Here is a 14553-nt window from a genome sequence, read left to right as displayed (position 1 = left end):
TGATATCAGATAATTACCTACTGACCCCTGGCTTGGTTTGTGTTTTAGAGAAAAGTCCTCACCAATATGTTTTATGATATTGTTAATGGTCGGCTGAAAAAGCTCGTTCGTGGCCTCCGTAGAGAGTCTCAGCATTCCTTGAGATGACCACTTTATAAAATTCATACTGACCAAAACATTACACAAAGTTAAAACAAACTTTTTAACACATGTTTTAGCAAATAACCCCCTCAGTGAGTAAGACGTACTTGCTCTTGCGCAGGGCAGTTTCCACACTCTGGCCCCGGTGTTGCTTGTAGAAGTCAATGAAGGAGAAGGGCAGTGAGATGTTTAAAGTGTTGGCACGGCCAGGAGCTGCTGTACGTTTGCGGGCTTCAAATGCAATAGTGAGATCTACCCAAGCAGCTGGACGTTTAGCTTTAAAACTGTCAATAAAGTCAGTGCCAAAGATTTGGCACAACATTGTCTCAAAGGCAAGATCCACACCAACTGCACCATAAGGACCCCCTAAAAGACAAGAATGTTAGTGTATCATTTAGATTGGTTTATATGTCACTTAGTTTGCATAATAGTTTTTAAAGTGCCTCAGGATCTTTTGAAATTATTTGGAATAACGTTTACCCAAATTATCTTAAGCTTTAAACATATTTCAGGACTGGAGTGAAAAGAAAGGACTTGGCTAAAGTGAACTCTTAAGAATAACCAGTTTTGATTTTATATCAACTATATCAATTTGCTCCTGATGTGTTGATCTTTGAAAAGTATTAACTCTGACACAAATCTCTTTATTCAGAGAAAAGTGGACCAATTAAAAATATTAAACAAACCACTACAAAGAACTACAGAGCACCAAATATAATTCTTTCTACAACCATCAGTGTCTGAACTTGATTCTGGAGGGCCACTTTTTGCAGAGAACACCAAAGACTGTAATTTTTGGAGTAATTCTAAGTATCTCAATTAGTTTTTTCAAGTTAGGGCTTTAGCTAAACTTTCCTTAAGCACAGCCTTGTAGTCTAGAATAGGTATTGCACAACTCTAGCCTAAATGTATCCATACAAACATTTCCCCAATTAGTTTCTGATAACACACTTGTCTTTCACATGCACTTGTGAACTTGCATTGGTCATTGTGTGGGTGTGAAGTATGCACAACTGTATTTTGTCCTATTGCCATTTTAGTTGCAAGAAGGCTGCTTATGAGTGCTTGATGTTGTTAAGAGTACCCAATTATGCAGGCATCATGAAAAACAGTACCTGGTGGTTGGCGCAGTGCTTTGTTACCAAAGTGTGGACTCCGGTTTTCCCCACCCACCGAACTGACTGACAGCCACATATTACCATGTCTCTGTAGTAATGCGTATAATCATATCAACAAGATGTGTGCAAAGCAACTGGGATTAAAAGATGTTTAGCTCTCTGTGATTATCTGCACCTCAAGAATGAGTTTTAAAGGTTTATGATGTTTTTAAAACTGCATGTTTGTAATAAAGAAAAGACAGTAAAATTGCTCTGTAATTCATCACCAAAGGTGAATGTCAGTACAATTATAATAGAAGATGCATTAATCCCAGTTTGTGGACATTAAATCAGGTTCATTTTGTACATTAACATAATTGATATCCATACAGCAGTGTATATTAACGTTTATCCTGGCACATTTGCTGTGCAAAAACAGTGCAGAGTTAAACATATGCATGAGTGTGTGTGCGCAAACTTTGTAACCACATTGTGTGTGGCTCATTATTGCAGAAAGGCTTGAATTAATTCCACAACATATACACCAAATAACCATTGGGAAAGTTCTTACTGTAGTAAGGAAGATCTGCTTCATTCTTGTCTGTCCTTGTCATCTATGTGAGTCGCAGCAGGAGATTGAATCATGCATCAGAGCAATAGGGAAAGATCTCTATAGCTCTGATATGTATTTCGGAGTGGTGGGTGAGGAGAACTAGCTCATTTGCATTAAAGGCACAAGCAACTAAAACAGCTACAGTGTCCTAACAGCTCTAATTTCCTATTTTCAGAAAGGTGTAATAAATAATCATATGGGTGTATTTAGCTGAAACTTTACAGAAACATTCTGTAGACATATTAAATCTTTAAAAAGTGGTAAAATAGGTGCCTAATTAATCATCACTGCTATCATCATTTCTTTATTGTCTTGATGATATTTAAAAGCAATATCATTCATATTTAAAAATGTGGTTTCATCAGGGAAGTAAAGTGGTTTAAAGTTTGGCGGAGTTGGCTGTGGTTTTCCACTAACCTGAGGCTTTGTAAAGCTCTTTCAGAGTGCCCTGTGGCTGCTCAATCTGATGCACTGTCAAATCCACAGTCCCACCTCCACAGTCAGCTACAATGTACCGGTCACCTTTGAAAACACAAATCATTCATTTTGCGTTAGCTTAGACAAGCCTCTTAATCAAGCTCTGCTATCAGTTGATTTGATAATTAAAATCAAAGCCCCTATCAGCTTATCCAACTTCCATGCAGTCAGATGGCTTAACATGGAACATTACTCGAACACTTCTCAGCCTTGCTAGCATCACTGCTCCCTACTGCATGCTGCTTTCTCTGCTAGCTGCTTTATCGACCATATTCTCACCAGCTCATTCTTGAGCAGTTGCGTCCTAATGGTTTGTTATAGTTATTTGGACTTCCAACCACTGTACTTGGTACTTGGACTTGGTAATCCAAAGGTTGCTGGTTAGATACCCAGTCACGGCAGAAATTAAAGATGGGGAAAGTGAATGAATCTAACTCTCTCCATCTTGATACTGGGGCTGAGGTGCCTTCAAGCATGATACCTACCTAACCCCTAATTGCTCTCCAGAGGCTGGCCAGGTGTATGCTCACATTTTTTGTGTGTGTGCACTTGTATGGGTTAAAAGCAGAGGACCAATTTTGAGTACTTGACAAAGCTCATTTGATTTTCATTACAACATATGCTGACTTAGGGTGTACGCACACTATGCTATCTGAACCGTGCCCAGGCCCATTTCCCGGATTGTTTCAGAAGTGTAAGTGCTCTGAATCTGGCTCAGGTGCGGTTCACTTGACCGGCCCTAACCCGGTTGGAAAAGGTGTGCGAAAGCGCGGATCACTTGGTTTCAGGCGCGGTACACTTGTAGTATAAATGCAAAGCGCACCTGAGCCCAAAAATAAGGACTAGACGTGACTTTTAAGAGACTTAAAATGGATTTATTCATTTTTCCTACTGTTCAATAAACGCATACTGTCGTAGATTATTAAAGACGCAAACCCCTAACTGCACGACAGCTGCACCTTTAGTAATCCTCCTGTTACCTGCAGCACGAGGACTTTATGATTGTTCATGAGCGTCAAAAGTGGCTGTTCTGTTCGGCGAAAAATTTGACCATGTGTCACTACATCTCAAACGACTGAAACAATAAACCTAAAAAAAATTTCCACTGTGCTGAGGGAGAGCGCTTTTTAAACTGAACAGCGCATCATCGATGACGTAAGCGTGCTCAAGCTCGAATGCGATACGAGTGCGGGCCGTTGGGGTAGACGGGAGGGGGACGGGAGGCCCGGTTCAAGGCAACTGTACATAATGTAAGTACGCCCTTAAGCAATGCCAGAAAATTGTCATTGTTGCTTGCTTTGTTTTTAGTTATTTTTCTGTTGTAGCCTGCATAAAGCTTACAATGGAACATGGAATTTAAAACAACTATACCGCCAAATGCCATTTTGAAATATACCAATAAATTTCAAGTGTGCTAAAGCTTATCTGTTGTTTCTTTTTTAGTTGAGAGGACCTGACTCAATTTAATGTAAACCTAAGGCTCTTGAATGCTTAATAATTGTCTCCAGATTTTCAGCACCAGGACATGTTTAAATAAAACCCATGTTCTTCCCTCTTTGACATGCTGCAATCAGGAAGATCTACCAAACAGCCTTCAGACATGTATGAAACAATCTGAGATAAGTGTCCCTGACTCCTGCCAACTCACTTTTCTTCACTACACAAGAGAGAGGAAAGTGTGTTCCTTGTTTGTTTACTGTGGCATAATAACTCTGTTTCATGGGAAATGGCCTCCTCTTGTATGCATGTTTTTGCTATTAAGAACTGCAAGAAACTATGAGAAACTGAAGGAGACTTGTATTGTGTATGTTAGATTGCAATAAACTCAATCCCTCTCTCTCCGGGAAACATCTGGTGCTAAAGATCTGATTATTTTGACCCTGCACCTTGTCATTGTGCCAGTCATGCTGAGAACTGCACGCACGCACACACACTGGAGGCATGAGTTCAAACTATTCAGCCTGTAATAACATACCCACTATTGCTCCTTAATGAGGGTCTCTTGGAAATCTTGGAGTCATATAAACAACACAATATGCACATATGGAACAAGAATAGAAATCTTCAATCTTGACAATATTCTATTTTACTGATCAATAATTTGATTAATCACCAACAAAAGACTTCCATAAGTCATTGTTTAAACATCTTACAGTTTTTTTTAGGATTGCTTACACACTAAAAATAAAAGTAGTACACTATTAGCAAAACCTTACACACAAGTATCAAAACATCAGCCCATATTTGCACAACTGTTAGCACATTGTCAACTTAGCACTTGTTGCAAAACTCTACACACAGTGATTTTCAAAACACTAAACACACTTAACATACATTACACACTAAAATCTATCATGAAGTCACATTGCAATACCAAAGCACTGACTGTCAAATTACTGCACCGTCCAACCAATAGGTTCAACACAGTCATCAGGTGTGCAAACACTTGTTTGATTTATTGTAGACACAACAATCAGGTGTTTAAGCACTGTAAAATGCCAGTTTCAATGAAAACCATCAGGTCACAATATCAACTCTGGCACACACCATAAAAAAAAAAAAACATATTCAAATGAAGCAAATTTATGGAGTGCCATTCGAGCACAATTTCGAAAGGGTGAAAAGACTGGCATGATTATGCAGAAGTATGTATTCACTTTAGCATTGTGATCTGGCAATCTGTCTCATTATCTTTTACTGTACTGTAATACTAGATCTACACTGAACTACAAAATTTTGCCTGACACTGTTCTTCAGGTAGTTTTACGAATGGATGGAGAGGAGATCCAGCATGAGTTCATTTACGTAGATGATGGTGTGTTCAACCTGACGAGAACACAGAGAAGAAGAAATATTGGCCACAGGGCTATAGTCAATGTCCCAGGGCAACGTGGGCGAAATATACAGTAACACATGTGCAGCCATTACAAAGAATGGGGTCCTCCATTGCATGCCCATATGGGCCCTTACTGTATAACACAGCACGTATACTTACATTCTTGGACCAATAGCACAACATAACAGCAGCAAATCAAATTAGTCATACCCAGTACATTGTTGTCTGGGACAATGTGTCTTTCCACCGTTCTGCTCTGTTTCAGAACTGGTTTCAGCAACATCCACATTTTACCGTCCTGTATCTTCCACCATACTCTCCATTCCTCAACCCTATAGAAGAGTTTTTCTCGGCATAGTGGTGGAAAGTATATGATCTTCATCTCCGAGCTGAGGTACCCCTCATCCAAGCCATGGAGGAGGCCTGTGACCAGATGGAGGTAGCAGCAATACAAGATTCTACATTCAAGACACTTCTTTCCAAGGTGTCTTGCTAAGGACAACATTGCAATTGATAATTCTCATGCCAGATCCAGCTAGGCGAAGAGACAATGTCTAACTTACAGTTCAATACGTAAAGTGAAATGTTACAGTACTTTAAATCTTCATGCCAACATGTTGGACATGTTGAGGAATTAATGAGTTTCTTCAAGGTGCAACATTGTTCTTGAGTAGTGTTTGGTGAATTTACTTTATATTTGTACTTTGTTGATGGTAGCCTATTCTAATCATAGGGAAGTAGAAGTGCTAAAAGTGTTTTAGGTTTATCACAGCAGTGTGTAACTCGTGCAAACAGTGTATAGTAAATGTGAAAATGTGTGTTTCTTATTGTAAAAAAGTGTGGTTTTTAAACATAAGTCTATTTTTTTATAAGAGTTTTTATAACTATTTCATGTAAAAACTTTAATAAAGTTGTTTAAAACAATAAAGGTATAGTGCATGCCATCATTTATATATTTGCATTGGTTTCACTTACCTGTCTGCATCTCAGACCACAATTCTCCAGTACCACTCTCTACCAGAAAAGTTCGGCTATGTCTGGCTCTGCGGAGCTGCTCACGGGCTGCAAAACACATTGGCTTTATTTCAATTAAAAAATCCCTTTTCATTAAATCAAATCTTTATCACTTAGTCAATAAAACTTGAAAGAGATAAGGAAAGATTGCAGATACCTGGACAAATACATTTTAAACCCTGATTTAATGAACATTGTAATGTTTTTATTTTTCTTTTTGATGTGAGAAAAAAAAAAAAACAAATAGAACAAGCTTGTTTTAAGACTGTAGTTTTACAGTCGGCACGTTTGCTGAATAATGACCTGCTAAACTAAGAATAATCTCTGCTTCCCTACTGGGACTTTTAAGGCTGTACTGGATGCCATGTTTCCAGAGGAGCTCATTTTATGGACTGAATTACTTCAAACATTTCCTTTCAGGTAGAGTTTGTGTATACTAGAGCATATGGACATGCTGCTATATATTCTCATAGCTTGCAGCAAACACAAAAAAGATAATTCCGATAACTTCTATGGGGGCAATCAAGAACCCATTGCAACAAAAATAGCATTTTAAACAATACATACAAAAAAGGGGGGAAAAGAAAAAAAATAACAAAGCAAATTTATTTACTTTGTCTTGAACTTTAACTACAAAACCCAAATGAATTATGTAATCTTTAATTTAGATGACAGGGCAAAAACTGACAAGGTAGATATATGCATTATACACTTTTTGAGGTATGGTATTTTAAGATTTGAAGTGTCTGTATGTGATGAATAAAACAACACAATTACATAAAAGGCATTACAAACTATTTTAAAGCTACAAAAAACATGGCAAAGAAATTCAAGCACATTTAGATGGAATAATATGAAACAGAAAAAAGTGAAGACAAAAAGAAAAATTCTGCAGGGCATAACTGGGCTAAAACTGAAGTATATGTCCATTAGTGTAATAAGTCAGAGTACAATGAGTTGAGCATTCAAATGCAGCTTATAAAGAGAATAGTTAGGCAGGCAAAAGGTCAAACAGGGACAGACAGGAGCATAATGGCTGAATGGTCAGCAAAAGCAAGAAAACAACAAAACAATAAAAAAAAGTCAAAAACTATGGCAGGCAATACAAGGAAACACTTTATAATGCTCACTTGCAGTTTAACAAGACTCAGTAAAGACTGTTCTTCTTCTTAGTTTTATAACAATCTGCATTCTTTGTGTATATTGCTTGTACATAACAGTGCATGCTGTACTTGTTTTGCAATCAGAATCTGTTGTTCTTGTTTTGTCATTGCACTGCTTCAATCCCACAGATTTCAGAGCTCAGGTCTTAGATGGTGCAGCATATTCAACTCCTCCCAGTTCCCCACTAAACAACTTAATCTCCAGAACTGAAACAGAACAATTGTTTTATTTTCTTGCAGGAATTAAATATATATAATAATCAGTTTATCTAACCCTGTATTGTATATTTTTTCTCTTCACTTTTGTCAATTGGTGAAGATTGTTCCTTGCCACTGTCTTGCTTGGTTTGGGACTTGTGGAGCTGCGCATCATTGGATTTGCTCTTCAGGGTTTGGGTTTGGCATTGAAAATTAAAACACACTGAACTGAACTAAACTGAACTTCTGAAATCTAGACTGACACAGTTTCAGTTTACTAAAACTTCTATGTTAAGCAGCTTTGACACAATCTACATTGCAAAAGCACGATTGAAATAAAGATTAATTAAACTGAACTGAATGTTTTATAAAAAATTTAAATAAAACCTATATGATCACTGTTGAACTCATATCACAGTAGGTATCCTGTCTTTACTTATCTTAAGGAGAAAGGTAAGAAATTCTATTATTTCCTTCCTGTCATTATTTTAAACACTCATATATTACATGCTCAATTGTTTCTTTTACATTACAAGATTTGCATAGTCCATTATCATGTACACCAATTAAAAACAGTGAATCATTCAGCTCAGTAGTATGCCCCTGTCTCAGTCTGGTATTTACAGTAAAGAGTGTGAGTGAATGAGGCATCTTTATAGTACTAATAATCAGTCTAAGCAAAGTGTAAAGACTTCTGGGAGTTGTTTTTCATATAGTGGCACATGTGTAGTTCTCCAGCAAGCTGCACAGGCTAGATCACTAGTGATCGTGACAATTGCTTTCTGTGTGTTCGTAATTGTGTTGCTTTAAATATTTTCCAGCTGATTGATGCATGGATGATATCAAAGCCATCGTTTCCCCAGAGATTTTCATAAGGGGGTTTATAATGGGGCTATAAAGGGGTTGGTAAACAGAAAGAAAACCCAAACATTCTTAGCTGTACATTGAAAACAAAACAAAAAAATAAATAAAAATAAAAATAAAAAATTTAACAAAAATATGAAGGTGCATTAAATTAATTTAAGTAATTTTTGCCACATAAGTTATTTTGCTCCTAAATTGTAACACAAAATTGTGAAACCTCAAATAAATATTTATATGATATATAATAATATGATATTTTACTATACTTTAAAACCACTAAAACCACTCAATTGTTTTAAAATGCAAGCAGAAAAGACAGAAAAGAACAAAAAGGATTATCCAGGGGACTTGTGCAAACAATCCAAAGGAGGGTGAGCTCATGATCCGCAGCACCTTGTTTCAATTATAACATAAAAAATGTGTGAGTGTACATTTACATTTTGGTTCAAACGTAAAAGAGTGAACAATAATGTCTACAGTGCTTTATTTGTGTTGTATATAAATGTGAAAAAAGCTCCATTTTATCTTTTGTCAAGGACTGATAACAACATTAGTGTCAATCTTTCAAAGAGATTTTTGCAGCTCTCTGATCTCAGGGGCACTCTAACCTTCCAGAAAATGTCATCTTGTGTTTCAGTTTTAATCCAAACCACATGCTTTTGTAGTTGTTAAGACCCACTTGGATCTGAATCAGTCTTACTCTGATCTATCCATCCTGCATGCATGAACCCACACATACCCACACAAAACAAAAACAGCACTCTCTTTCCAAAGGATGAAAGATGACCTGGTATTCCCCACGCTTAAATCATGGTTCCTATTTAATGTTTATAGAGAACTGTGATACACAAAGCAAAATGTTTCCAGTGAACAATCTCAGAGTGAGTTCTAATGCTAATATGTAAAGAAAAAGTCATTTCTTACCTTGCCTAAAACTGGAGTCAAATGGACGGGACCCGTCTATATCAAAACCATTAGTTACTGGACGCTGGCTTAGGTCAGTGACCTGGTGAAGACGCAGTTTCCTGCAGTAGATTGATGCAGCCTCTGGTTCAAGAGCTATAAGAAGCTGCTCAGGAGAATCTGGAGGAACTAAGCCTGCCTAAAAATAAATAAACCAGAGCCTTAATATTACAGTCTAAAAGTAAATATTGAGTAACTTCAACAGTTCTCAACAGTTCTGAATCAGGTATTTTCCAGACTGTTTAATTCTGGAATGAATCAGTACTCTGAACAAATCAGTTAGATACATAGAATAGTTTAATAACTGACACTTAAGGACAGTTGCAATCTGGGTCGGTACCAGTTGGGAAACACCCTAGCAACAGGCAAACTTTAGAAGCACTTTAGAAGCTGCATAAATAGATATATAGACTGCAGCTCTGCACTTTAAATTTGGCCAGAGGAGAAATGGTCATGCCCAACTAAACCTGGTTTCTCTTCAGGTTTTTTCCATCACTTCCGTCAATTGGTGAAGTTTGTTCCTCACCACTGTCACCACTGGCTTACTTAGTTTAGTACTTGTGGAGCTGTGCTTCGATTTATTTGCTCTTCAGTGTTTGGACTTTCAGCAGTGAAAACTAAACCACACTTTAACTGAACTAAAATTCAACTTTGAAAACTTGACTGACACAGTTTCAGTTTACTAGAATCTACATAGTAAAAGCACTAGAGAAATAAAGATGAATTGAATTGAATTGAACAATAACCATGTCCACATGCCCACTGTACGGTGACATGGTAACCAAGAAAACAGGACAAAAGGTCTTTAGGACAATTTAGTCATTTAACATGGTACAATGTTAAAGCATCAGTATGCTGCCCCACTTGGCCATGGAGTTATGATGGAAGGTGGTGGGCTGCCTTGTTCCCCCTTTTTTGCCTGGCTGGGACAGGCGTGGTTTCCTGTGTTTGTGTGCCGGTCTCTTGCATTGTTTAACCTCTGTGACATTGCAAAGAGGAAATTAACCTCGACCTGCATTACTTTTAGTGAGGTAGAATTTTAAAAGCCACGGATATTAGAGCAAATACAGCAAATGGTACTGATCCAATCAACAGCATTTGACTTTAAACTGAAGCATTCACTGATGATTGTTGTATGGTCTTAGATGTGCCTAGTGTGCCAAACATAATGTCTGTGGTTGATTTTTTAGTGTTTTTCTCATAGGGAGATTTTTTTCACTCGGGCAAAGCACACACATATGTAATGGATATCAGGTTTTGGTCCTTTTGGCACAGTGTTTTACTCCACTCACACAAATGTCTGTCAACCTTCACATTTATTGCATGTGTGCAGTGACTTTGCATTCCTTTTCAAGTACGCACATTTCCTGAACTGCAATGGGGGCTGCAGAATATTCAGTGTGGGAGTGGGATTTTTTGTATGTGTGCATGGGAGAAGAAAGAGAAAGAGATGGTGTGTATTGGAAAATATGTCATTTTGGGGTTTGCAGTAAACACTGGTTTCAGATCTGTTGTGCTGCATTACCAGATATGCAGCTTCTCGCATGAACTGTTTGGCTGGCTGCCTCCACACGGCAGGAACTGTGATGACCCACCGTACTTCATTACCTTCCAGCACAGAGGAGGACTGGTCCTTCACCTCCTGAAAACACACAGAGACAAACATTACAAGGTTTCCTACACTTATCTGAACTAAATTCCCCAGATTTCCCAGATTTCACATGTTTATTAGTTATTGATACTTCCTTTTTCCACTCCACTATATAGGCCACATTCATAATTCATGACTGGAGGTTTTTGGAAGAAATCTCCCAAGTTGTCAGAGGTTCCTGAATGTATGTGGAAGTAGGTTTAGGTCCAGCTAAGACTAGCTACTACTGGCCTAGAACTTCCATCAACCTCCACTGTTTAATTAAGTGATGGAAAAGAGCACAGTGAAAAATATGGTCCAAAACCACTGCACAGCTCAAAGTTATACTGGCTCAGACTGGCTGTAGTGTGTGGGGTGGGCCCAAAAGCCATTAGAGTGGAGTCAGAATGACACTTAATATTTGGAGTATTGTTTGTGTTTAAGCAGCAGGGAATTGTGTTTGTTTTGTTATTAAATGTTCAAAATGTTCAGCAGTTCCCACCTCATTCTTGAACTGTGATCTTTATCTGTTACAGCGGATGCCCTTCTAGCCGCAACCCATCCCTGGAAAACATCCACACACACATTCACACACACACTACGGACAATTTAGCCTACCCAATTCACCTGTACCACATGTCTTTGGACTGTGGGAGAAACCGGAGCACCCGGAGGAAACCCACGCGAAGGCAGCGAGAACATGCAAACTCCACACAGAAACGCCAACTGAGCCGAGGTTCGAACCAGCCACCCAGCGACATTCTCGCTGTGAGTCGACAGCACTACCTACTGCGCCACTGCCTCACCCTATATTCAAAATATTCTTAGTCAAATACCAGATACCAAATTATTAATTAATTCATTCATTCATTTTCTTTTTTCAGCTTAGTCTCTTTGTTAATCTGGGATTGCCACAGCAGAATGAACCGGCAACTTATCCAGCATATGTTTTACACAGTGGATGCCCTTCCAGCTGCAACTCATCACTGGGAAACATCCATACACACTCATTTACACACATACACTACGGACAATTTGGCTTACCCAATTTACCTGCAGCGCATGTCTTTGAAATGTGGGGGAAAATGGATCACCCGGAGAAAACCCACGCTAACACGGGGAGAACATGCAAACTCCACACAGAAATGTCAACTGACCCAGCTGAGGCTCGAACCAGTAACCTTCATGCTTTGTGGCAAACGTGCTACCCACTGCACCACCATGCAGCACTAGATACCAAATTGATAAAATATTTTAATGAAATGAAATTAAACACGATCCATCAAGATAAAACAAGTACCAACAAAAGGTTACAGATGCTAACAGGAATTATTTGACACACTAAATCAGGGGTGTCTAAACTTGGTCCTGGAGGGCCGGTGTCCTGCAGATTTAAGATATAACTTGCCTTAACACACCTGCATGGATGTTTCTAGAAAGCTTAGTAAGAGCTTGATTAGCTTGCCCAGGTGAGTCTGACTGGGGTTAGAACTTTACTTACCCTCCAGGACCGAGTTTGGGCACCCCTGCACTAAATGATCAAATGATCCAACAAAGTATATGTAGCTGTTCAATGGTATCTGTCAGTGTAGCAGCATTTTTTGTGTGTGCATATATTCACCTTTAAAGCATGTTCTCGAAAGAACCTCAAGGCATGAGCAAACACCTCAATGGCCTGCACTCTTCTTCCACTAACAGACTCCAGCTCAGTCTCCATAGTAAGATCCTATAGAAAACCCAGAGAGTGTGCTGTAAAACTGCTCATTAACAATGACAAATAAAATTATTATGCTCTTTAGACAGGCAGTAAATATGTTGTTTTTTTCACAGCATTGATACCTTATGACCAATGCTTGATCACCCTAATGCCAAGTTCAAGTTGCATGATTTTAGTCCTGATTTTGACTTGCTGACAGGTTTTGAGAGTAACCAACAAATGCCCAAAATCACAGGCAAATCAGTGCTCCTTCAGTAACAATCACACAGTGTAAACTATCAAACAATTATCTGAGTCGTCAAAACACATGAGATACTTGGCTGGCTAAATATCTGGAACTGTCTGCGATTTAATCATGTTGTGTAAAATGTTGTGTAAATTCTGATCAAAAATAACATTCGCAATTACCTACAGCTAATGAGAGAGCAGCATCCACTACTATGGGTATCTGCGGCCAGCGGGAGAAGTTAAAAATGCTTATTTTCAGTCTATTTTGACCCAAGAAATGGAGGAAAAACTAGAGTAAATTTGGCAGCAGCACTTGTGTCTGTTTAATGTGTCATCAGAGCAATAACACAACTGGGTCAAAAAAGAAAAAAAAAAGTTTAAGGGAAATTGCTAATTTCGTTCAAAACCCAGGTCAGCAAAATAAGGTTATTTTCTACCCCACTAAAGGCGTCTTTCTCATTATGTAGTTAATAACAAAATATATACTACGTGAACTCATGTTGATTCCATGTCACTCTTGCGTGTGTTTGGTTGTAAGACGTACCCTAACTTGTGGACTGAGACAAAGTTGTTGGCGACTCTTCCTCTTGTAAAATCTACAAATCTACAAATGTAGTATGAAACCCTGTCCCTAATCCATATTCATGTTTTCTGCAGGTTTCACACATTTTAAGACTTTTTGAGACATTTTTAAGACTATTAAATTAAATTTTAGACTCATCATGGGCTAAAGGCTCTATCAATTTATCAAATGGCTCAAATGGAAAATATTTTTATTTGCCTTATCAAAATGTTGATATAATTTAATACATTTAATAATAGAATAATACATTAACAATAAAAAATAATTTTCTTAGGGGATATTTTAAATACTGATTAAAAACAGGCAACTCTACTTGTATCTATACACTTTTTTCCAACATAAACTTTCTTTAAATTAAAAATAAACAAATATTTTTAAAGTAAAAAAAAAACATAATAAACTAAATATATGCACAACAATCTCTCCAGGTCCTCAGCAGTAAATATATGGAGCATTTTTAAACAAATGTTATTGTAAGGAAAATATTGAAACCATTATGGTAAATAGATAAAATTTACATTTTTAAATAAAAGGTTTAGAGTTTTATTGAAACGGATTATTGGTAATTGGATCGGTTTTGGTCAGATTGGGTAGCAATACATAAACAAAGGAAAATTAAGACTTGTTTAAAAAATATTTAAGACTTACAATACGATATTTCAGTAAATTTAAGACTTTTTAAGGCATAAAATTTAGATTTTAATATTTAGGACTTTTTAATAGTAATGCAATGTGAAAAAAATGTAACTACTACTTGGCATAAACTGAGGAACTATACTTGTATTATTATTAAAAAGAGAGAGAAAAAAAACAGTCAATATGTAATATATGTTTAGCTTACACTTGTGCTGTGGATTTTCATTTTGAATTTGTCAAAGTATAGCCAATGTCTGGCCTCCTCGGGGTCAAGGTCATGATAACTGTCTCGCGCTGCAAAGCCAAAACTGTGGAAACGTAGGTCAGGGGTCAGCAGAAGACAGGTTGGACTTTTCTGATTTGCTACACCAGGGTCTCCTCCCTCCCACCTTC

The 14553-nt window shown here is 37.7% G+C and overlaps 1 protein-coding gene across 4 annotated transcripts in view; it reads right to left on the bottom strand.

Annotated features, from left to right (window-relative positions):
* Window positions 1–14553, bottom strand: part of hspa12b (heat shock protein 12B) — a 33582-nt gene that overhangs the window by 1224 nt on the left and 17805 nt on the right. For 3 of the 4 annotated variants that reach the window (XM_073907126.1, NM_001042686.1, XM_073907125.1), the window contains 8 exon segments: window positions 14366–14552; window positions 12618–12722; window positions 10892–11008; window positions 9328–9505; window positions 6140–6226; window positions 2269–2373; window positions 249–507; window positions 63–166 (listed from right to left, as the gene is read on the bottom strand). In XM_073907126.1, the coding sequence (XP_073763227.1) occupies window positions 63–166; window positions 249–507; window positions 2269–2373; window positions 6140–6226; window positions 9328–9505; window positions 10892–11008; window positions 12618–12722; window positions 14366–14552 (1142 nt within the window). 4 annotated transcript variants of the gene reach the window in all.

Source organism: Danio rerio, chromosome 7 (genome assembly GCF_049306965.1).
Source record: "Danio rerio strain Tuebingen ecotype United States chromosome 7, GRCz12tu, whole genome shotgun sequence".
Lineage (NCBI taxonomy): Eukaryota > Metazoa > Chordata > Actinopteri > Cypriniformes > Danionidae > Danio > Danio rerio.
The sequence above is the reverse complement of the archived record's forward strand: the minus strand, read 5'-3'. Positions and strand labels throughout refer to the sequence as shown.